The sequence below is a fragment of the Mytilus edulis genome, chromosome 1 (assembly GCF_963676685.1).
Source record: "Mytilus edulis chromosome 1, xbMytEdul2.2, whole genome shotgun sequence".
Lineage (NCBI taxonomy): Eukaryota > Metazoa > Mollusca > Bivalvia > Mytilida > Mytilidae > Mytilus > Mytilus edulis.
This window is the reverse complement of record NC_092344.1, coordinates 18,890,358-18,917,209: the sequence shown is the minus strand read 5'-3', so window position 1 is coordinate 18,917,209 and position 26,852 is coordinate 18,890,358. Positions and strand designations below refer to the sequence as shown.

At 31.6% G+C, this 26,852-nt stretch overlaps 1 protein-coding gene across 2 annotated transcripts; it reads right to left on the bottom strand.

The window, feature by feature from the left end:
* LOC139525762 (trifunctional enzyme subunit alpha, mitochondrial-like) lies at positions 1–26,817 on the bottom strand. Of its 2 annotated transcripts, XM_071321117.1 has the most exons (22): positions 26,660–26,817; positions 25,208–25,249; positions 23,961–24,025; positions 23,007–23,140; positions 21,293–21,431; positions 20,043–20,162; positions 19,603–19,705; positions 18,427–18,496; positions 12,393–12,448; positions 11,843–11,958; positions 10,934–10,996; positions 10,356–10,465; positions 8,763–8,933; positions 7,084–7,219; positions 6,687–6,773; positions 6,127–6,214; positions 5,092–5,213; positions 3,369–3,564; positions 2,200–2,311; positions 1,612–1,702; positions 883–937; positions 1–310 (listed from the first exon to the last, which is right to left on the bottom strand). In XM_071321117.1, exons 1-22 carry the CDS (start codon positions 26,727–26,729, stop codon positions 162–164), a joined length of 2,295 nt encoding a protein of 764 aa, XP_071177218.1. In that variant the 5' UTR covers positions 26,730–26,817; the 3' UTR covers positions 1–161. The 2 variants fall into 2 exon arrangements, with proteins under 2 accessions (XP_071177218.1, XP_071177219.1); XM_071321118.1 differs by lacking the exons at positions 21,293–21,431; positions 23,007–23,140; positions 23,961–24,025; positions 25,208–25,249; positions 26,660–26,817 and adding an exon at positions 20,920–20,966.
* Between the last annotated feature and the right edge of the window lie 35 nt (positions 26,818–26,852).

The window sequence follows — 26,852 nt, the reverse complement described above, 5'->3', positions numbered from 1 at the left end:
TAATAAATAAATCTTTTATACTTTTGAAGTAAATATAAATAGTCCCGATGAGATTAACTTCCAGTCATTAAATGAGATGATTTTCTTTGATAAAAAAATTCTTCAACATAAATTAGCACTAATTATTACATCACAGTTTGGTCCATACAAGTGTCAATGAATTATGCTTTATGAAAACGTTTTGTTGGGTCATTTGCATGGTCTAACAACATCTGACATGGTTTGAACTGTGGCCCATATAAACTCTCATATCTTAACATTTTGTCTACTAACTGTCCTGCACCATATAAATCCAGGTATCTGAAGGGACCTACAAATAAAATAATTTAAAATTTAAATTTAAATGTATGGAATACTGATAATATACTGAGAAATAAACCTATATCTTTTGATGTTTTTTTTATCCTTGGTGTTCTTATGGGGAAATCTCACTGAGAACACTAATTTCCTTTTTTCTCTATAATAAATAAGAACCCTAACCAAACTTTATTTCATAATAACAAATTACAACTGTATAAGTTGAACAATTATTCCTATAAAAGTCATACCCAACAGTTTTCAATACTAATACATACCAATATATCGATATGAAAGTCTTTTCAAGAGAAAAGGAAATGAAATTGTACAAAGTTCTACTTCTGTTTCGCACAATAAGTTTAACAAAAAGGTTAACATATTATGTGTGAAATGAATATACCCAATTTATTGTATTTATTTGGTGTTCATTAGAGAATTTGTAATTTTTATGTGAGATATCAAAAACATGTATGAATATATATATATAGCTGTATAATTGATATTTTTCAAAGATGATTGAGGCAAAGTCTTAGTTTTGTAGAGTAGTTGGTACTTCAACCACTGATATATACTAATAATACCTACCTCCCATAAATGGAGGGAATCCTAAACCGAAAACGGCACCAATATCACCATCAAGCTAAAAATAGAATGATCACAGTTTGTTATAACCTTATTTAAAATGTATTTTATGAACCTTGTGGCTTGTCAATTGAGACATTTTATATTATCAGCTATAGTATGTCTAATATTACTTTTTTGAAAGACAATGAAATAGAACTACACATATCAATTATAAATTTTATTGTGGGTTTTCTTTCTTGACAATTTTTTTCCTTGTGAAAATTTGTAGAATAGGTATGTCAATATGTAATAAACTTACTTACACAAGAAATCAACAATTTCAAACCGACTTCAGAGAAACATTGAATTTGCAATGCTTCATACAGCATAAAGTTATTTTAAAATATATAGTTAAAATACATGATACTGTGGAATCATTATTATTCATTAGATACCAATTTTCATGGTTTTTGTGGGTACAGGTGAACCATGATTTTAAATGTTCAACAAATTACAAATTTTCTATCAGGTTGTATGCAGACTTTGGCAAAACCACGAAATTACATCTCCACGAACAGGCAAGTTTTCTGCAATCCATGAAAATTGGTTCCCACAAAAATAAATGAATCCACAGTACTTATATAAAAATCTCCCTATAATTTCTACTTATAGAAGGGTATGAGTTATGATAATTTATGTCAAACAATGCTTTAACATGTAAAAGCTTTGTGCTAAAATTAAAATACTTACTGGTGAATCTAGAATGCCCTCTTGTAAACATAAAACAGCTTCATTGACAAAGCGAGAAACTAATCTGTGTTGTATATCTACATCTGTATTCCTATAACAAACAAATAGTGGAAATTACACGAACATTTCAATGTTTGATCAATTTCTGATGGGCTGAAACAAGAGTCAAATTTACTTTTAATACTTTAACTAAAATTATCCCCACTTGGATAATATTACATATCAACGGAGAACTATTGTAGTTTTAGAACTACTGATCAATACCAATAAGCAAGTTATGCAGGCCAACTTCTTCAATCAAGGATTATTGAAGCCATTTTTCATGACATTTTTAAACTCTTTATAAACTTATTTCAGTCTAAATTTTAAAACTGTGAGGGAAAGTTAAAATTACAATCATTACTCAGGTCTGTGAGGTTATATATTATTTGATGAATAATAGTTATAACATTTATAAAAAGATGAGCAAATTCTGAAAAATTTTACCAATATTTATCATCATTCAAATGTGGTTAAACTCAGGAAAAGATTTACTCCATCTTTTAATCATTATAGTCAACTTTTTATCTGAAACAAATATCTACATACTCTGCCAATGGTTCCACACTGTATCTTTTCACTATTTCTAAAGCATCTTGATTTTCTGGTCTTGCTTTTGATCCTTTTTCGTAAATATAACAACCTTTTCCAGCCTTTCTCCCTATGAATATAAATTTGGAACAATAAATTCTGAAATATATCTTAATTACTAAGGTCAGTGATTCACTCAACTCATAGGCACTTACCAAATGCAGACAACGTATCCCCTCCATCATTTTAACTTTTACTCCAAAATTAAGATTTTTCTTTTGATTGATTTTATTATAAACCATAACACTAATTTTTAATTATAATTTAAAGTTACTCATACACTCAAAGGATCAACAGAATGTACTTAATTCTGATATCTGGGGGTAAAAATATAGATTCTACCACTGTATTGAAATTATTCACTCTTGTTGAGTGTTTTAAATATTCAAAATTTAACTGTTGAGAGTGGATAAATGTTGTATTGCACAAGATTTGGATGTTTAATCTTTTTCTCTAATGATTTTTAGACAATATGCAGACAAATTTAATCCGTTTCGAATGATCTGTGAAAGGATGTGTTCTTTCTACACGACATAATCAGACATGGTCACCTTTTTCCATGACTTCCCCAAAAGGAGAGCAAGAAAAGTGGCCGTCTTAATTCGAATTTTTACCAATGATAAACTGAGATCAACCAAACCACTTGCTGATTAAATAAAACTACTTTGGGTTCATTAATATTCGTAATTTTAGTGGATTTCATGGGTAAAGGAGAACCAGGAATTTAAATGTTCAACGAATTACAAATTTTTAAAAGGAATGTAAACATACTTTGCTAAAACCACGAAATTAAATATCCATGAAGTTACAAATTTTCTCAATCCACGAAAATTGGTACCCACAAAAATAAATGAATCCACAGTAATCAACATGTTAGGAAAAGGATAAATTGTATATGAATTAGGGAAAATATAAATATAAATATGTGTCGGAGACAGTCCTCCCATACCAAAAGAAATCAACAAAGACAAATGACATTAAGAGGGTGACATACCATTTTCAACAACAAGTAAGTATTTATACCAAATTTCAAGCTATCAATTGACCTAAATCTATGAAAGTTGTGAGTATGTTTTTAAACAAGAGACAATAACATTCTATTTATTTATACTAAACCAGATACAAACCTAAGAAACCAGCTTTTACCATATCTTTCAGTACGTTGACATTACCACCACCAAATCTATCTCCAAACACTTTGCCTAGATCTTCTGCTACATGAGCAGCAACATCTACACCCACTTCATCAGCCAATGTGGCTGCTCCTACCGGGAAACCAAACTTCTTTGTTAAGGCATCTAACTTCTTTGGTCCTACTCCTTCCTACAAAATACAAGAGTGCACACGCTGAAATGTCTCGCCTTCTATACTAATCATTGATATTATGCTGATAGTCCTAAGTATAAAGCTTAGTTTTATTACAACTGTCTCATAAACTTAACATTAACCAAGATAACTAAACAAAGACCAATGAACCTTGAAAATGAGGTCAAGGTCAGATGAACAATGCCAGGCAGACATGTATAGCTAACAATGCTTCTATACAACATATATAGTTGACCCATTACTTATAGTTTAAGAAAAATAGACCAAAACACAAAAACTTAACACTGTGCAATGAACCGTGAAAATGAGGTCACCGTCAAATAAAACCTGCGTGACTGACATAAAGATCATAAAATATTTCCATACACCAAATATAGTTGACCTATGGCATACAGTATTAGATAAAAAGACCAAAACTCAAAAACTTAACTTTGACCACTGAACCATGAAAATGAGGTCAATGTCACATGACATCTGCCCGCTAGACATGTACACCTTACCATCATTCCATACAACAAATATATTTGACCTATTGCATATAGTATGAGAAAAACAGACCATAACACAAAAATTTAACTATAACCACTGAACCATGAAAATGAGGTCAAGGTCAGATGACACCTGCCAGTTGGACATGTACACCTTACAGTCCTTCCATACACCGAATATACTAGCCCTATTGCTTATAGTATCTGAGATATGGACTTGACCACCAAAACTTAACCTTGATCACTGATCCATGAAATGAGGTCGAGGTCAAGTGAAAACTGTCTGACAGACATGAGGACCTTGCAAGGTACGCACTTACCAAATATAGTTATCCTGTTACTTATAATAAGAGAGAATTCAACATTACAAAAAATTTGAACTTTTTTTTCAAGTGGTCACTGAACCATGAAAATGAGGTCAAGGACATTGGACATGTGACTGACGGAAACTTTGTAACATGAAGCATCTATATACAAAGTATGAAGCATCCAGGTCTTCCACCTTCTGAAATATAAAGCTTTTAAGAAGTGAGCTAACACCGCCGCCGCCGCCGCCGCCGTAGCCGCCGCCGCCGGATCACTATCCCTATGTCGAGCTTTCTGCAACAAAAGTTGCAGGCTCGACAAAAATTAGACAAGTTGTAAAGTACAGTTCATCATTGAACAAGAGACTGTCAAACTGAAAGCAAACAAGTTTTTTATTTTATGTATTAAGATCAATGTCATACCAAAAGATCAAAACTCCTGAACATTAGCAGTGGAAATTGTAAATATCTCAATCTTGAAAATTGTGAAAATGACTCCATACAAATTCAAATTTCATATGTGCTTTGTGGTAATGGTAATACACATTGAGCAAACTTTTTGGTTAAAGCAAACTAAAGTTAGAGAACAGTATCTAATTTTGAGACAAACAGATGAACATATAGACAGACAATGGTAAAACTTGCTTTTAATGTTTGTAACCTGACCATCAACTGATTTTGTTAACCATATGAATCAATAAGTTTTTTTATTAGATGTCTAGAAAACCAACCTGTAACAGTCTGATAGCTTCTGACAACATAGGTGCTAAGATTCTAGTGGTGTAAAATCCTGGGCCATCTTTCACTGTGATCACAACCTTTCCTTGTTTTAATCCTACAGCTACGGCGGATGCTATGAAAATATAATATTAAACAAGATGTACTCCACAAATTTATATTTACATAGCCATATTTTGCAATGGCAGTCATCAGAGATTATTCAGAAAAACTAAAATAAACAGCAGGTGCACAATTACATTTTGTATACAACAATCTGCAAATGTAACTTTCATACATTTATTGTTTGGACCATGACTGAATAAAATTTAAACATTGCACATTTGTACAGAATACATGGAAAATTGGTGAAAAAGCTTTTAGATTTAAATAGATTTAAAGGAGTAGGTCCGGTAAGGACCGATTTTGGCCTCAAATTTCAGGTTCATTTGACGAAAGATTTTGACCACTTTTTAAACACTTAAGTGTCTATTTTATTTGAATTAATTAGTTTATGAGAAAGATTTTAACAGATTTAGTCATTAAAAACGATCTGATTCAAGCTCAAATCTACCTAATATGCCGAAAAATGTCACTTTTCAGATGGTTTTTGGTAAAAATGAAAGAGGCCGCATCCGTGTTCATCCTCAACCTTTATATATGTTATGTATTATCATAAAATACAACTTACATTTCAATATTAAGGATGAACACGAATGCGGCCATTTTCGTTTTACACGAAAACCGTCTAAAATTTAACTAAAATGCTAGAATTATGAGGATTTCAGTAATTTAGCATGACTTAATGGTGCTAGTACCGGATATATGTGTATTGTATTGTCAAAAACAGCCCATATGTATGTAGCAGAAGTATTCTACTGTCCAATAAATAACTAAAGGTTTACATTTTAACAATTTTGTAAAACTGCTATATTTTGGGGCCAAAAAGGGGTCTTACTGAACCTACTCCTTTCTTATAGGGTTGATGGTTACTCCTAACTCAAATTATAGACTTCAACTTTCCACTCTTAACCTGTATAGATAATTACCTGCTGTGTCCTTTGATGTTTTATCAGTTGTTATTATTTCTAGCAGTTGCATTTTATCAACAGGTGAAAAGTAGTGCATACCAATGAACTGAAATAAAATGTATATCATCATTGAAAGGCTTTGTAAGATAAATCAACAAAATACCAATTAAATTTTTATGTATGCAACTTCTAATTTTGAAATCTTATGATGATTAAAAAATATTTGACCTCAAATGTTTCATCTCTAACAAAACAAACTGCTCACTAAAAATCAAAATAATATAAGAATCTAATCCTTATTATCTTGGGCAATGAACAAGTTCAATAAATTCAATACAATGGCCTAATAAGACTATTATCAGCACAATTTGCTTCAGATTTTTACAACTGTACATTTTCATATACCTTTCATAAAATGATATGAAATGTGTTTTTTAAATTCAAACTGTATCATGTAGTGTAAAGTTTTCCTGAGAAAGCTTTAACACTAAATCTGTTAAATCAGTAAATGTGATTCGAACTGTAGAGCTTCTTGCAATTAACTCTGAAATGAAAACTTAACAGTTAAATATAATTACCTTTTCTGGTCTTTTACTGGCTGTAGCTATCAGATTAATTGGTAATGCTGATGTGTTGGAAGCAAATATACAATGTTCTGGTATATGCTTAAAATAAATTCAATGTTAAAAACACTTATCTTAACACATAAAAGTTGATTTTTTTATTATCTACTTATTCATAAAAAAAATAGTGTTCAGAGCACATAAATTCAGAGTATTACCAATGTAAACTCTCTGATCTTATATGGTTATATCCATTGTTGTGACTACATCTATTTCACTTAATAGCTATAGGTTGTACAAAAATTGGTAAATGACAAATTCAAAATAATTCAAACGTTTTTCTCAGCTTCTTTAATTTCCTTTATTTTTTTTTAAAAGAACTAACATGTTTTATTATTTATGATAGACTAACCTGTTCAACTTCCTTGACAACTTTATGTTTAATGTTGATATCCTCAAAAACAGCTTCTATAACCATATCAACCTTGTTAAATCCAGAATAGTCTATTGTTGGATCCATGAATGACATTAAATGATCTCTTTCAAACCTATCAAAAAACATCTAACATTAGACTGATTGATGCTATATAATATCAAACATCAAATATTACATGTATATCCAGAACGATAGTATGTTAATATGAAATGATTAGGAAACTTACAATGTACTTCACTGAACTAGCACATCAACATTAGATCCTAGAAACATTATCTTCCATAGAGGTCATTTTGTTTATACATTGTACATTATTTCAACCAATCTATTAATACAAAGCTTATGAAGAATTTGTAATTCATTAAACATTTAATATCATGGTTTACTCAAACCCTTGAAACACACGAAAATTGGTATTCAATAAATAATAATAAATCCGCAGTAGTGTTAAATGTATAGCATGCTAGTTGGTTATTATACCCCACGCAACAGGTTGCGGAGGGTATAATGTTTTTGACCAGTCCGTCCGTCCGTCAGTCTTGTTTCTTGTCATCGCAACTCCTCTCAAACCACACAACAGAATTTCACAAAACCTTTTTAGATAATAAGGACATACTATGTAGTTGTGCATATCGACAGGAAATTGTGATTCAATTTTTTTTCTAGGAGTTACGCCCCTTTGAACTTATTTACTTTAATGTACTACTGCAACAGTTTGTCATCGCAACTCCTCTCAAACCACACAACAGAATTTCACAAAACCTTTTCAGATAATAAGGACATACTATGTAGTTGTGCATATCAACAGGAAATTGCAAAACAATTTTTTTTCTAGGAGTTACGCCCTTTGAACTAATTTACTTTTAATGTACTACTGCAACAGTTTGTCTTCGCAACTTCTCTCAAAACACACAACAGAATTTCATGAAACCTTTTTTAGATAAGGACATACTACGTAGATGTGCATATCGACAGGAAATTACAATTCAATTTTTTTTCCAGGAGTTACGCCCCTTTGAACTTATTTGCCCAATATACTACTGCAACCTTTTGTCTTCGAAACTCCTCTCAAACCACACAACAGAATTTCATGAAACCTTTTCAGATAATAAGGACATACTATGAAGATGAGCATATCGACAGGAAATTATGATTCAATTGTTTTTCTAGGAGTTACGCCCCTTTGAACTTATTTGTGTCAATGTACTTCTGCAACAGTTTGTCATCGCAACTCCTCTGAAACCACACAACATAAATTCATAAAACTTTGTAGATAATAAGGACATACTATGTAGATGTGCATATTGACAGGAAATAATGATTCATTTTTTTTTCTTATACAATTTTTTCTTCTTGCACATATTTTATTTCTCCAATGACAATGTGAGGACGTGGGTAATTATTCTAGTGATGTCAAGATTCAGTCACTTATTGGGGAAAGCAAACCAAACATCAATATTTCATAATAAAAATTATGTTGTATTCATTGAGTGATACTGTCAGTTGTTCAATTCTTTTCATTTGGAATTTCACTAAAAGAATTTTTTTAGCAGAAACATGTCTATAAATCACTAAACTTAACATTTGAAAAGATACTTTTCTTGATACAAGATTGAAGATATTCATAGTTTATGACTGTAAAGATTAAAACATACGTAGATATCTTCTTTCTTTTGGCTTGTTTGTTCAATCCTGCATACACTTGTTCTTGACCCCTAGCTAATCCTTCAATTGACATATCTTTCATTGTTACATGGTAACCTTTGTCTATGCTAACTTGTACTACACCAGCTCCCATTAAACCAGCTCCAAGAACAGCTATATGTCTACAAAATTATTCATACAAGTTGTACTGTGCAGTAACTCTATAAATAAATTCATGACAGCAAAAATATTAACTTGCAAATTTGGCTTTTTTTAAAAATATAATGTATTTAAGCACTATTAGTCTTGCAGATTGTCAGTAGATAATCATTCCATGTTGTTTTTTTTTTAATTCTATGATATTCATTTCTAACTGAATTGACCGATACAATAAAGAGCTGTGCCATGAGCCTATGATACGTCCATGCCCTTTTTAGTTGACAACTTTTCAACAACAAATAAACAGCTGCACCATGAGCGCATGATACGCCCGACGTCTTGTGTGGAAGTTTTATGCAATAATCATAAATAGTTTCAGAGAAAGTTTTAAGTAATAACCATATATTGTTTTTGAGACACGGCGGGACATGTGAAACCCCCAACCCTGTTTTTTTTTTTTTTACAAAAAACTAAATATCACTAAAATAACATTTTGAATCAAAACCAAAAAGTATACAGATCTTTATATTAACATAACAAAGAAGTGTGTAAAGTTTTAAGCAATAATCATAAATTGTTTTTGAGATACAGCGCGACATGTAAAAAAAACCTCCCCTGTTTAACAAAATACTCAATAACTCCAAAATAAAGTTTTGAATCATCACCAAAAAGTATACAGATCTTTAGATTAATATAACAAAGACATGTGTAAAGTTTTAAGCAATAATCATAAATCGTTTTTGAGATATGATGCGACATGTAAAAAAAACCCTCCCCCTTTTTTACAAAATACTCAATAACTCAAAAATAAAATTTTGAATCATCACCAAAAAGTATACAGATATTAAGATTAATATAACTAAGAAGTGTTTAAAGTTTTAAGCCATAATCAAGAATCATTTTTGAGATACGGTGCGACATGTGAAAAAAAACACACCCCTGTTTTAGTTACAAAGTGCCGTAACTCAAAAAGTTTTAATCTTATTTTCACCAAAAAGTATACAGATCATTTGACCATCATAAGAAACAACTATGTTAAGTTTCATGAAATTTGAATAAGTTGTTCTCAAGTTACGGTGCGACATGTCTACGCCGGACAGACAGACAGACGGACGGATGGACACCGGACATTTGTATACCATAATACGTCCCGTCAAAATTTTGACGGGCGTATAAAAAATCAATAATTCCCCAATGTCACATTAGAAAGATCATAAAAAACGTCAATAGATATAAACAATACACCAAAGTTTTATGAAAAAAAATGTAGGAAATTTCAACTGCTTTTAATACTCAAGTGTGTTGTTCACATACACCCATGAAACCCATGAAAATTAGTACCCTATCTGCCCATGAATAATAATAATGAATCGGTAGTATATCATTTGCCTAAAAGAGTTATGAGCCTTTACATATATTGGTATACAAAATTAACCATTACATACTTGGTCTCTCTGGCAGGTTTGCCAAATCTGTTCTTCTTGCAGTGAGTTTGACCATGGTATAATCCTATCAAGGCTTTGGAATGTGTGGTCATACCTAATTCACCAAAGGCCTGAAATATTAGTTTGAAATGATGTTCAGAGAACAATTAAAATAACACATCATTATAAAATGGAACTAACAATATGATTGTCTGCTCCATGGCTACAATAGTAAACATTCTCTTCTAATATTATGAAAATTGACACCTGTAAAGAATTTTTAAGATCCTCATAGCTTGAACCATTTAATGATTTTTTTTTAAATAATATTGAAAGCGTTTCCCCATATACAAATTGACTCTGTAATTTCAGGAGATGAGTTTTGAATAAGTTCACGATTTAGAGAAAGTAATGAGAAAAGCACACCATCACTTTGTAGAGCCCTTACAGGAATTAAATAGCACAGATAGCTGTATTCTAAAAAGATATAATAACAAACAAAGATGTATAAATATATTAACATACAAAAGGTAATCAAAAGCAGGGATTTAAAATATGCAGCCATTTATCAAATTCATTATAAACAAGATATACTCTACCTCTGATTCTGCCTTATATCCAGCAGCAGATCCAGGTTTGTTCATCAGACTGGTTTTTACTATCTGCAATCATAATATACATACAAAGTTCATTATTCATATCTTTTGTTTTATTTTTACTTGAATAAGTAAGTTGCATGTGGATGAGGCCAATGTTGTCTTCCCAAAACATTATCTGAATTTAAGCAAATACCAGTCAAAACAAAACAATTGGTAGTGAACAAGCATACATACCTCCAATATAAAGGGGAAAAGCTTTAAGTGACCTGCTCACATACTATTTTCTGTTATGATATCAGACTTATATTTTCTTACAAAACTTTAACCTTGCCTTCAGCTTATTGACTTCAATATCTAAAGAGATCTTCCCCTCAATATATGTGACTAAATATCCAATTTGTATTAAATCTTACATCTAGAAACCTTTTTTTGCACATATTTTGTCTATTGTCATGGTTGTTGTGGAAACCCTATTTCTGATATTATGATTTGTTTTTAGAAACTATTAGGACTATAGTAAAGTTGCAATTGGATAAACAAATATTTTATTTAGCATCTGGAAACCACTTTTCGTGGGTACTTTATTCTATTGTCAACGACTGTGTTGTACAGAGTTATATATTCCAGTATATCTGTTTTATTCTGAGTCCCCTTGATGGTTGGCTGGGGTAGAAAAAGTGTCACCTTCCCATTCCGCAGAAAAACTTATGCTCAAAAATAGCAACTGCTCTGCTGTGCAGAATAAATAAATATGAACATTATTTCTACAGTGTACACAAATGATATATATATCATACAATCCAATACACTTCATCATTTTGAATGCAATATCCATTACAAAGCCTAAATAATTACTTGCTATGATTAAAATTCAGAACTGTCCAATACCAAATTCAAATGTGCACTTACATCTAAAATTTTAAGTGGAGCTGGATAGTGTCCGCCTGAAGCTTTCATTACTTGTTTTCTAGCTTGATTTAAAATAATATCTGGACCAAATGAATAGATTACTCTTCCCATAATTTCTGAAATAAATATTAAGGTATGAGTTACAATTTACATAATCAGAACAGAAAAACATTATTATCTTTAACCCATCTTAAATTCTTATATTTCTAATGTGTTGAGTTATAGCCTATCTATTTGAGAATGTGTAAGATTGATTGATTGTTGGTTGTTAAATGCCAAATGGCAAATAATGTACAAAGAATAATAAAATGAAGTTGGCTTGTTTGTTAGTTGAACCATGCAATCAATAAATTCTTTATTTTATTATCTCCTGAAAAAATGTATACACTGTTTATCTACATATGTGCAGCTACATGTCACAAAGGCTACAGATACCCTACTGACTGGTAATCTTGTTAAACTACTCCATGTAAAAGTAGCTATTTATAAGTTAGAGAATTTATAAACAGTGTGTTTAAATTCAGAGTACTATTCAAACCATTTTACTTACTTTCCATTAATGATTTACTTCTATTTGTTTTTTTTAAACTTCTATCTGCTAATGATCTGAAAAACAACCATAATTGTCATTTCATTAAATTATTGATGAATATAGTGTCATGCTATTCTTTATATCAAAATCATACCAAAGATTGTGCTTGTAAAGCTACATTATGTTTTCATAAATGATGGTTTTTCTTTTCTGTATAAACTTAGGATACGCTCTATAAAGGACATACTATTGGCATCAATATAAAAGTCAACCTTTCAAGGTCACAAACCTGCTGGATCATAATTGTCTTTAGGAATAACAGGAACCTTCACAGAGATCCAAGAAAGTAACCAATATGGTTAAATTACATATTTAGAAAAAATATAATATCATTTTGTAACCATCAGCTGGTGATCTTGATTATATTCTTTTAGAAACGTCGATATTACAATGGTACATGAAATTTTAGTAGAAACTATCTTTTTTAATGAAATTGTAAAATTAGGTGAAATTGTTCTAAAAATATGTTGTTTTAAATGTGCATGATGTTGCACATGAGAAAAATAAATGATTTTTTTTCTTTAGATTACTTTATTATTTCCATCTGTATAAATATTGTGATGTCATAACTTTTGAAAATTTGACTGTTTAATCTATTGAACTTTCTGTTTTTTTAGGTTTCATATTTTTCTTTCCTGTGCATAACATTTTTCAAATACTGTGGATTCATATATTTTCGTGGTTTTATGAAAACTTGCATATTCGTGGATATTTAATTTCGTGGTTTTCAGGGTTCTCCATGGCCTGTTTAACGATGGCGCCCCGCCATCGTTCAAATGTCTTGCGCCATCGTCAAATGACTTGCGCCATCGTTCAAATGTCTTGCGCCATCGTTAAATGACATGCGCCATCGTTCAAAACTGTGATCGTTTTTATAGCCTGACGCCAATTTTTTTTAGCAATTATAATCAAATGCATGTAATTGCAAAGTATAATCCAGTTCTAACGCCTGAGGGATATCCGGATTAAGATCGCTAATCACTTGTACCTGAGCTTGTACAGGTAGATCAACAAAGCAGACAGGAGAATATTATCTGAAGATAGACGATTCATTTGTCGAATTATTTAATTAAGTTTCCGCAAATGCTTATGATAATTCAGATTAAATAAATAAATTAATAGTCCAGTTACAAAGTTAAACAAGTAGAACACGTGCTTTTATTTTGACTTACGCAATCAGCATCCCCCTTTTTAAAAAGTACAAAATAAGACGTAAAACAGTAATTATTATTTCATCGCAAATAACTCGAGTACTGCTGTATTGTAACGATAATATAGAATTACTTTAAAAGTTAAAAAGTAAAAACTTTTAATATTTCCTGTAAATAAATATCGTATCGTAATTCCGAATTCATTTTGTAGTTTACAATCAAATTGATACATCCGCGTTTCCGGTTTATATTCCGACTTGAAAGATGCATATTGCATAGCATCGATTTGCTAGATAGTCATTAAAAACCTTTTCATTTGACAACAATCGTTTTACAAATCTTTTTAACCTTTTACCTAATCCGTACGACTCGTTTTGTCGTTGCTGCAAACCAGCCATACCGGTAATGGGTTCATGAATTCTGAATTTGACAATGTCCGTGAAAAATAAGCTCCACATGAATTTTAACCCGCATAACAATTACCAAAAATAGCAAGAAAACTACATTGGGACCTTCGTGATAGTTATTGGTCATTCTCGACTAAGGGAAAGGGAGGGGGCATGAGGGCTTGGCCTTTGAAGGGTTACAAACGGCAATTATTGAAAATATATATACTTCAATATAGCATTTATAATGAGAATTCAAACAAATATAATTTAAATAAGCAATGAATTAGCATGTACACCTATCCTTATGTGGAGGGAAGAAACACTTTCGATTGCGCTACGCTGTACATCGTAGATACGGTTTATGATGGTGAAAGTTCCTCCATCGTTCAATTTTCATCCATGGAGATCCCTGGTTTTGGCAAAGTGAAAGTCTGCATTCATTCCTTTAGAAAATGTATTATTCGTTGAACATTTGAATTCCTGGTTCTCCTTTACCTACGAAATCCACGAAAATTGGTATCCAACTAATATAAATGAATCCACAGTAAAGAAAATAATTCCATTCTTCTTTATGTTTCATCAATTTATTATGGAGTTTATATTGACAAAACTTGTATTTTGTTTTGTCTGCTGTTGTTAGACTTTGTCTTTTGGGGTTTACCTCCCTCTATTCATGTTAAATAAATAGAATTCCTTGTTCATAGACTACTTATTCACAAGAGTAAAGATGTAAGTACTAAACAATCTAATATACAGCCTAGAAATAATCAAGGTTTAAAATTTTAACCGAAAGGGTTTCATTTATGAAAAGACCAATCATGAAACTTTCTGGAAAACAGAAGTAAAATATTTCACAAAACCAAAAATGAAGATTAAAACAAGAATGTGTACATAGTATCATTTTGTATGTTCAGTGGGACGTGAAATTGGGGCCAAACATTACTTTGGCATAAAAAACTAGATAGATCATATCATAGGGAACATGTGTACCAAATTTCAAGTTGATTGGATTTCAACTTCATTAATAAAGGGCTGCTCTTTAGCGCATGATACACCCGTTGTTTGAAAGACGACGGGCGTATAAAAATGGCAAAAAAGACTACAATGACGAGCAGCAGCAAGAAGATAACAGGGAAAGTGAAGATGGTGAAAGTGACTCTTCTGAAAGTTATGATCTAAATGAGGAAGTAGGTGATGAAAGTAAGGATTTCATTGATGATGATGATGATAAAGATTCCATTGATGATGGAGATGAGGATTTCATTGATGATGAGGAGGCCTCTTCTGAGAATGAAAATGAGGATTTTTCTGATGATGAGGACAGTGATTACAGTGAAGAAGACACTGATGATTAAACCTAGTTCAGCTTTTCAATATTTAGCATAAAAAACAAATATCATTAACATTGGCATATAACATAGAAGTCTTCAATGCAATATAAGGAAAGTGATATATGATTATGGGTTTTAGTAATTCTATGGCTGATTTCCCAATTTTATAGTAGTTTGAAAGAAGGTAATTTTCTTGGGGTATATTGCTCATAGTTAGATTCTGTTGAACACAGTAAGGAATCCATACTAAATTATACAAAGATGTATGCAAAAGTTGTTCAAATGGTGCTTAATATGGTGGATAATGATTATTACCTTTTTATTGTTTAGAATATTCACAAGATGATCATATTGATAAATGTTTAGGAGACTTGATTCAGTGTTCTCCCCAGGCTGTTTTAGCGTCGCGGTACCGCGACGCTATATTTTTTCACCCTGATGCTATAATAATTCCCGCGACGCTATAATTATTTTGAAGATGCTATTTTACTTGTCCTCAATTTTGAACTTTCATCTATTATCGATTATGATCATAAAAATTATATCACCTTTAATTGTAATCCCTTTAAGTCGGACACTAAAGGCAATTAAGAGATTAAATAGCTAGGTGTTAATTGCCCTCAGAGTGATAACTGTTTGGATGTGAATATCCCAAGCTGACACTTGTGACATAACTAATACCACGTGCAATCACCAATATCGACATGAAACAAGAATGTGTCCTCAGTACACGAATGCCCCACTCGCACTATCATTTTCTATGTTCATTGGACCGTGAAATTGGAGTAAAATCTCTAATTTGGCATTAAAATTAGAAAGATCATATCACAGGGAACATGTGTACCAAGTTTGAAGTCGATTGGACTTCAACTTCATCAAAAACTACCTTGACCAAAAACTTTAACCTGAGGCGGGACAGACGGACGGACGGACGGACAAACGAACGAACGCACAGACCAGAAAACATAATGCCCCTCTACTATCGTAGGTGGGGCATAAAAATGCAATCACAAAACAATTCGAAATCTACGTTTTGCATTACGAAATTTCAAAGATTGAAACGATTTTTATTATTTTTAAAAAGGTCGTTTATTTGTGCAACTCTCCAAAAATTACTTTCTTTCTCTTCCGGTAATACGAGAGCGAGAATTTTGGTTTAGAGCTAAAATAAGTTTAATACTTCTTTAAAAAGTTATCATAATTGGCTTCAGTTTATGTTTAATCCATTTAATGCATTAAAAGCGTCTTATTCATTCACAATCTCTTGTCAAACAATGTTTATTCTCGGACTCATTTTCGTAAATTTTACTACGGCCGCCATTGCACATTTTTGTGTAAACTACGGATCAGAACCGGACCAGATATGACAAAAATCCGCATTTTCACGATAATGACAACAGATGGACAGTAGACTAATTCATTGAGTGGCATGAAACAATGAATTTCATAAACATGATAAAAAAAAGTTTTTAAATTGATTTTTTTTTGCTTCTTTTGCTACTTTATCTTTACTTGATATATATAATATAAAAAGCAGTTAATTTTGTGTACTAGATAATTTAGTTTTGTATATATACAGGTTGCACTATAATGAACCATTCATTCATTTGACTTATTGTTGGGTAACTGAAACCACATATTTATTTTTATTTGGCACAAGAGGAAAAAAATTATTCTGTAACTATAAATGAATAAAGAAGACATAAACTGAAACAACTGTTTTTGTGGTTATAGTTTAATTGTATTTTCAGTTATGAATTGAACAATATAAACTAAAACGTATAAAGGAAATAGAGCATCAACGCGACGCGACAAACGACATTAAAAAAAATACAGTTATTTTATTTTACGCAAAATGTGATGCTATCCAAAATTTCTGGGGAGAACACTGCTTGATTTCCTTATTTTTTTCATAAAATGACACCCTTTAACATTTAAGGAATATTTAGTCACATGTTAGGATTTTCATGTTGTCACTTGTTCACTTATTATGTGCTATTGTAAACTAGTTATGTTTTATAACATTTTTTATCGCGCTCAACCCTTCCACCGAAACCGAACTCTATAAAAAAGCTGCAATGCTAAGGTATCATTTGTGATTTCAATTGCAACCAAATTTAACAAGAGTAAAACATCCTATATGCAAAAACAGTATTTGATTTTTATCCATAGCTTAGATAGTAAAAATGTTATCATAAAATGATATATGCCTCAGGGAACAGTTAGTATCTCAGGGACTGCTAATGTGCTTTCATCCTTGCAACCATTCAATAATAGTACAAACGAATGACATTCATGGAACCAATTTTTTACAAGAAATTTAATGTTTTAAATTGAACTAAAGATTTTACAAATTTTATGTTTTCATCAGATTTTATTAAGTATTATTTGTTACATCAATAGATATAAACAATTCACCAAAGTTTCATGGACATTGGTGAAAGCCTTTTTGAGTTATTGTCCGAAGTGTTGAAAATCCCCCTTTTTTTTATGAATAAAGCCCCATAAATCCAAAACTTAAAATCTGAAATTTATAAAAATTGAAAGGGAGCTTACATCAATAGATATAAACAATTCACCAAAGTTTCATGGACATTGGTGAAAGCCTTTTTGAGTTATTGTCCGAAGTGTTGAAAATCCCCCTTTTTTTTATGAATAAAGCCCCATAAATCCAAAACTTAAAATCTAAAATTTATAAAAATTGAAAGGGAGCTTACATCAATAGATATAAACAATTCACCAAAGTTTCATGGACATTGGTGAAAGCCTTTTTGAGTTATTGTCCGAAGTGTTGAAAATCCCCCCTTTTTTATGAATAAAGCCCCATAAATCCAAAACTTAAAATCTGAAATTAAAAAAAAACGAAAAGGGGGTTACGTCAATAGATATAAACAATTCAATTAAGTTTTATGGAAATTGGTGAAAGCGTTTTTGAGTTATTGTCCGAAGTGTGGACGACGGACGGACAGACAACGGTATACCATAATACGTCCCGTCTAAAAGACGGGCATATAAAAACTACCTCGACCAAAAACTTTAACATGAAGTGGGACAGAGGGACAGACCAATGGACACAGACTGAAAAACATAATGCCCCTTGGTGTAGCATAGAAATACATACTTAGCAGTTTGAACAGCTACTTCATGCAGGTATTCCATTGTTCTTGTTTCAGCATCTTTTAAACCATCTCCTAAAACATAAAAATATCTCATTGAAAGTATTGTTTATCATAAAATATCTTAATGAGTTTTAATAACTTTGCAACAACAAAAAAACTCACAATTGTATCAAGCAAACACATTTTAATGTCTCTTTCCTGAGTTATTTAACTCTACTTTCACATTTACAACATTTTGTGCTGTATATTTTTTCCTCTCAGATGTGTCTAATTCCTATAAATATTAACCATTGATTCAACAGCTATACTTTTGTTTCTCTATTCCGTGGTAAAATATTTTAAAATATACTGCCTGGGCTGTTAATGTGTTAAAAAAGATATTTCAATTTTAATGCCAAAAAATGACATTTTTGCACAAAAAGGAGATAACTTTGAGTTTTTTCAATGATATAAACATTTTTAAACTCATCTGGGGCCAAACCAAATCGATATTTATGGTTAATTTTTTAACCATATCATAAAGTAATAACTTATAGTGTGATAAATAAAATTTGTAATGAAAAAAAACAAATGTTGAATTTTTTGCTGATTTTTTTGTACCCGCGAGACTCCTTAATCATCATTTAAATTCTTCCAAAACTATCTAAATACGTTATTGTAAATAGTTTAAGCATGTCAATAATTCAGTTTGCTCTGTTCTTTAAGCCAATTTAATAGAGCGTTTATTTATGGGAATGGCAAATATTTGCCTCTACCCAAAGAGCTTTGATCCAAAAGAATTGCCGCATTTGTCCTAAAAGAATCGAAATAATTCATGGGGGCTTGATTATATTATGATTTTACCATGAGTTGTCCCTTTATGCTGATATTTTACCCCTCCCTATCGCACAGGGCAAAATATTTTGCATAAAGGGCCAACCGTTGGTAAAATCACGATCTATTCAAGCCCCCATGAATTATTTCTTAAATAACATATGGTCCAATCGGTCCAACTTCTTAACCACTCCAAGCTAATATACAAATCTCTAACTTGCAGGGTATAATCTAGAGAGGGAAATATGTTAGTTTTGCTACTTAAATATGTCACTATTTGGTTGCAAGAGACATAACAGAGGCAGAAATGTAAGGTCAGGCCTGCATTTTACATTATATAATTAAACCCCATTATAACCACCTACCTAATGGAGAGACTATATGATCAACCAAGCCGATTTTTTTGGCCTTCTTAGGTGGTATGTTTTTACCAGTCAGCATCATATCCATAGCATCTGTGATCGGTAACTGTAAATATACATGTTCAAGTTATACAGTGCATACATTCTAACACTAGGATCTATTGAGTATATCTATCTCGATGAATCAGATATGCAGTAAATAAAGGTAGAACATATTATCTTTAATTTCAATAGAGAAAAGTATTTTTTGCCATTATAGCATCAAAATTCGTTCATGAGTAAAATACATGTCTAGATGATCTATTTGTGATGTGGTAGACAGCCTCTTTTCATGACACATGTTTATGAAACATTGGAAAATCATCTCTTCTCAATAGTGTCTGAGATATTGATTTTGTCCATCCCAATTTATTTCTTCAAAGCAATTATGAATATTGATGTACCTCTCTAAGAAGTCTCTGTGTTCCACCAGCACCAGGCAACAATCCAAGCATTACTTCAGGGACAGCTAGTTTTGTCTTTTTGTCGTCAACAGCAATACGATAATGACATCCTAAGGCAGCCTGAAATTAAGTTCAAATAAACAAAATATTTGAGAATGCAGTTTCAGTTATCATAAAAACATAAAAACCAAAACCATGAATATCATTCTGGTTTTTAACTCAAAATTGAAGTTCAGCTATACCTATGTTATACAAAATTAATACTTTTTCTTTTGAGGTCAGTTATTATTGATGTTTATACAAAAGAGAAAAAATTTGAAATAGATGTCTTGTTTAGTCTAACTGTGAAAATGCTGATATTATCATTTACTTATGTCAGCATTTTAAATGTTTTGTCATTTTGTTTGTTGAATTCTTCAAGTCAGGAAAAAAACAAATAAAAGAACTGCCATTATTAAATTTGCCATACTGGGAAATAAATAAATGAATTCAACAAGACTAACAATTTCATTCTTTCAAACTTTTAAAATCTAAAGCAAACAAGAAATCTAATTGGAAAATGTAACTATTTTGTATATATTGGGAATGGGCCAATATCTTACACTAAATTCCTAGAGATGTAAATGCATATTTGTAATGTGTTTTAAGTTTTTTTAATATTGGCTCATGGTTTTGGATTATTATTTTTTATCTAATTTCAATAACAATATCAAACTTGCCAAAGCTCATTTATAATTACATTGAAATTAGATAGCTATAAATGCTATCAAATGATATCTATTTTTCACTCTTTATCTTATAAAACCTATAAATGTGAGCACCAATTGTTGACCTACCTCTAATCCACCTCCCATGCATGTTCCCATTATTGACCTACCTCTAATCCACCTCCCATGCATGTCCCCATTATTGACCTACCTCTAATCCACCTCCCATGCATGTTCTAATTATTGACCTACCTCTAATCCACCTCCCATGCATGTCCCCATTATTGACCTACCTCTAATCCACCTCCCATACATGTTCCCATTATTGACCTACCTCTAATCCACCTCCCATGCATGTTCCCATTATTAACCTACCTCTAATCTACCTCCCATGCATGTCCCCATTATTGACCTACCTCTAATCCACCTCCCATACATGTTCCCATTATTGACCTACCTCTAATCCACCTCCCATGCATGTTCCAATTATTGACCTACCTCTAAACCACCTCCCATGCATGTTCCCATTCATTATTGACCTACCTCTAATCCACCTCCCATGCATGTCCCCATTATTGCTGCTACAACAGGCTTTTTACAGTTTTCTACATCCTGGAATATCTGTTGTCCCTTCTGAGAAAGACTTGTTAATTCTTCTGCAGTTTTACATTGCTCTAACATTCTGAAAATAAACAATCACAGATTTTTAGTAATTGTATTATTTCTAATTAAAATAACTATTATTTACTATTATTAACTTCATTCACAGTCATGTATATGTTATTCACGTTAACCCTTTAGTCCATGAGTCCCGGTTTACTGGGATTCACGCTTCAGACAGCTGACAATTTTGAAAGAATATGGAAGAATTGAACCTAAACTAGTATAATTTTTTGACATAAAATGTTGTTCAATGTACAAAACACACATCGTTCAGTGTAAGGAATTTGTACAGCCTCATTAAATTTTTCAAAATTTTGCCGTTTTGGGTTAAAAAATTACGAGAATTTCACCTAGATAATGCAGAAAATCTGAAAATTGAATATTTTATAAAGAAAAATTTATCAAAACATGAACAAAACTGTGAACATGGTGTTAGTGAATGAACATGATGAAATAAAGACACAAATAACTACAGACAAATTTTATTGACATTTATTATGAAGATCTCCCACTTGAGTAATAGAAGCCAGGGAAGCCATCGTCTCAGAGTAGCTTCTGTCTGGGCAGCTATCGGTGAAAGGGTTAAGAAAATTCCTATTCTATAATAATGAAAATTAGGTACAGCTTTTTAATATGGTTGATAAAAAATGACTTTCATAATAAAATGTTCACTAAGATTGTTTGAGTATTGGTTTTTATTAAATGTCCAATGGCAATTTCACTAAAAAGAACACATCACAAAGTTGTGAAGGATTCTTGCTACTGTATAGCCTTCCTACAATAATCATTTCATCCATGTTGTGAATAAAAACAAGTTATGTTTATACAAAACTGTATTGATTCCCTTCAGTCCTTCAAGATATGATCATGAAGTTGAATAGAGTTAAGTTTCATTTTAACAGAGTTCTCCAAAAGTGATGGTCTGTTTGACCACCAAACTTTGGCAAAGGAAAGACACAATTTTGGTATATAGCAACAGAAATAATACTGAGGACCAGCAGATTTTTCTTCAAGGACTCCTATGGGAAATAAGGTTTCGAAACCTCTGAATTTTAGAAGATTTTTCACTTGACTAATTAATACACAAAATTTGTTTCCGATAAAAAAAAAAATGCCATGTTCAACTGTGAATTGGATAACATTTTTTGTGGATTATGTTGATAAAGGTTAACCCAAAATTCAAATATCGTATTGGCTTGTATACTCACTAACAAAACCATGTAATCAAATATCCAAAAACTAAAAAAAAAATTTTTCCTCAATTCACAATAAAATTGACATCAAGGAAAATGAATGAATCCACAGAATGACAACTTTTTACGAAACATAGAATATCTTGTAAACTACTGTCTATTATTTTGTAGTATCTTTCATGACTAGGTAGAAATCTTACGACATAATTATTCAAGCAAAACTTTAAAAGCTGCTAAAGTTTACATCATTAAATGTATGTCACAGAAACATATTGGGTTCCCAAGTTGACCCACATATTATACATAACGACACTTATAAATAAGTTTAAATAATCCTTCATCACAATAACATTGGATATAATTTTGGCATTCCTTGATGAAGCCTTCATACAGCTACTTACCCAATATCTGCACCAGCAATAAAACATCCTGGCTTTCCTGAGGCAACCACGATGCTTCTGACTTTGCTGTCTGTGTTTGCACGATCGAATAAATCTACAAATTCCTGCTGTACATCTATTGATAGAGTATTGACCTACAATATAAATTTTGTTGTAAAAGCTTAACTTGAAGAAGTTAAGATGTATAACCTTACTGATGGTTATAAATAAATAATACTAATAACACTTATAAAGTTCCTGTATTATCATTGTCAACAGGACAATGAAGCAAATATTTTACAACATAAGGAACAATTTAAATTGCAGAGGTATAACTCGATTTAATTCACTTGACTGGGCGGGGTTTAACCGGTTCGCTCATAATAAACCAGTCCATCTATTGATAGGTTTTTTAGGACTGTAAACTCATCAATGAAATGTAGTCATTCTTTTGTAAATTCAGAAAGTTTATCAAACTAAGTGCATCTTACCCTAAGGCTTACCATGTATTACATTTAAATTCAATCTTCTTTATCTAATAAGGTGACTACACCATAACTGTAGTTATAAATAAGTGACAGATCATTCAATTTCTTATTTTCAAGAGAAATTCATACGTCAATCATTCAATTTAATAAGTTGAGTATAATTGGGACAGACTTTGACCACAAGGCAAACTTTTTACAATAACATCATCTAACCCAGGTCACAATTTTGGCATCTTTTTAGATAAAGGCTTTTGATATTTTGTAAGTCAGTACACACCCTAAGACAGAGTGTTGTATACAATTAGGTATGCATTTCATCTTTGACTTGAGGGTCAGAGTTTTGATATTAAAGGACAATAACATATCATGCATCATTCCATGTTTCAAGCCCTGATATTTCCCACTGACTTGACTGCTTAACACAGGGTATAGTCCCATAGGACTAATTGTGAAGCATGTTTTCTTCATCTTAACAATTGTACTTTACCTTTGAATTTGGTGTGTCAAATTTAATTACAGCTACATCTCCTACTGTTTGATAGTTTAAATGTGCTGAAATTAAAAATTGTATAAATTGCTGACAACCACAACTTTCCACAACATTCAAGTAAAATAAACAAGTAAGATTCTAATGACTATAAATTTGAATTAGGTAAACAGTGATCTGATTGAATATTAAATATTTATAAATGTGATTGAATTTTTGTCAATACTTTTAAAGTTACAGACAGCAGCAATTATGGTGTCTCTTATCTAAAAAAAAATGCAAAGCAAAAAATATCAATTTTTACAATTAACTGAACTTTCAAAACTTTGAACATGCATGTTTTCTATTTCAAATCAAAAACTCTATCAAAGGTAAAAAATAAAAAGCTGACCAATCTAAATTCAGGTTACCAGTTAGAAATGATGTATGTAGAAATAAGCATTTTGAAAGATTACCATATTAAAGAATAGAGAGTATGGGGAAAATGTACTAATATTTTTCACTTGTATAGATCTATCAAGAAGATGACACTTTATGTTTAATGTAATATGACACAATGTAATAATGTCTGTTTGCATCACTAGAGGGTTAATATACAATTATGGCCCGCTGAGGAGTTGATTATTTAAAATTGTTAACTCGAGTAAGGGTTATTCCACAAGGGCTTTAGCCCAAGGGGAATAACTCTTACTTGGGTTGACAATTTTGGACAATCACGGACTCAATGCCAATGGACAATAAATTTATTATAATACAGAACAAACAGTTAGTTAAAAGTAAAATGTTGTAACAGATTTTCAAAACACTTACGTTAGAAAACTTTTTTGTGTCTATTGAAATTTGGCGTATGTACAACAAAGGTAGATTCTTTTTGTAATATATATAAGAAGTCCCTGAAAAAGGCTGTTTACAAGAGATATCGTAGACACTTGATGAATTCCCAACCTACATTGTCGGCTTCCTGCAACGTGAACGTTGCCATTTTGTTTATTTACATCTGTGACTTCATCCTTATGGGAAATAACTTGTGTTTAAATCAAGAAAATCAAAATGTTTTTCGACTGCTCCGCTGGTATAAATTTTAAGGGTTATTCATCCTTCCTTGCAATTAATTGAAAAGCGGGCAAATTATTCCATGTCAAGTGATAACATTTACACAAATAAAATTGTTTGAAATAGATATTTATGGTATAATAAAGGATATTTTGGTTTTATAAAATATAATGCATAATAAAACTAAATCTTACCATTCATACAAGAGCCTGTTGAGAAAAAATGTCTGTATTCTCCTAAAACAGAAAAAAAGCCTTCAAGGATTAATTAATATAGTTAATCTACCATGGTCTATGATTTTTTTAAGTCAGTTACATAAGATTTGCTATGAATGCAATTTAACAGAAAAAATTACCATGCTTAAAAACATGATCACGCTTCAACTTGTGACGCTTGTGTGACTTTGGTGTGCAACAATGGTTAACTTTCCTATAAATACCATCTATACTGCTCTGCTTTAATCATAAACATTCAACTTGCTCGCTTTCCCGATGCAGTTTAAAATTTTCTGCCCTCAATCACGGTCAATTTCATCAGATATTTTCTATTATGAATTCAAAATTTTACAGGAAATTTTGTGATGTCCAGTTTTGGTGGACAAATAGTGATAAGGAATTAAGGTGTACAGTGCAGTCCGGGGTATCTGCGTGTCGAAGACTTATGACTTCACTTCATTCAACTGATAAAACCAATAATTGGATACTATTGTGTGAACACATTCATGGCATACTTTTATTTCATAAAATCTTCTGTTTATATGGTTTTATCCTCTAGATTTTGTGTAATGTGTGCCCCAAATTAGGGAAACCCTTGTTCTGAGAGTTCCTCCAATGTTCGGTGATTTTGGGCATGCCTTCCAAAAATAGCTTATTTTAAAAAAGGAAAAATTTTGTACTACGAAATATAGCGGAGTTTGAACCAGGCACTGCAAAGGATGCAGAGCAAAAATTATTTCAATCTGATATAAATTTGACTTAAATAAAACAACTTTTATTTGATGATGAAACTTTTTTTAATGGACATTGACCAAATATGGTAAATCACGGGATTGCAGTAATTAATTAACTCTTGAACTTATCCCTTCGGAAGGCTAAAACAATAACAAGATCGATTTTATTTGTGTTACTGTGTTGATAAAACTAAATCAGCTAATGCGCGATATCACAGGCCGCGCGGACTCCACTGTATAGCATGAATTCGGAAGTCTGTACACAAATCTTGAGTGTTTTTTATGAATAAGTAACACCAGTTGACCCGGTGTGAAACCCTTAAAATGAGGTCATCCAACATTAAGTTTTTACTGATGTAATAACAAGCTTATGAGGGTAAAACAAACACTTACAGTACTGTAACATAATTTTACCACACCACATCTAATTTTTATGATCTGAAAAATTATTCAGATGTGCCAATATTTTTTTGTCAGGACTTGACCATGCCTTAAATATGAGGCATGTGAGAACTACTACTTGGGACAAGTTACATGTAGCATTTACCCTATAGGCTATACAGAAATTATGACTTATAAAATATTTTTTTGAGGACGATGAACTCAGTAAGGTCAATCAGGATCATATGCAGTCCATTCAGTATTCGGCAAAATATCAAGAAGAACATAAGAAACGTGAGAATACTTATTTGATCACCTTGAGATATACGCCCAAACGATGAAGATGCAAATTTACAAGCTCTCAGTATCTTCATGCTGGACGACATGATTTCAAGATACCGGTGCCGGTTGAACTTTGGGCTCTCGGAAAAACTCGTAAAATCTCGTGAAATCTCTTTAATTCTTAATATCTTTTATTGTTTGTAAGGAAATTATAGTCATCAGAGATA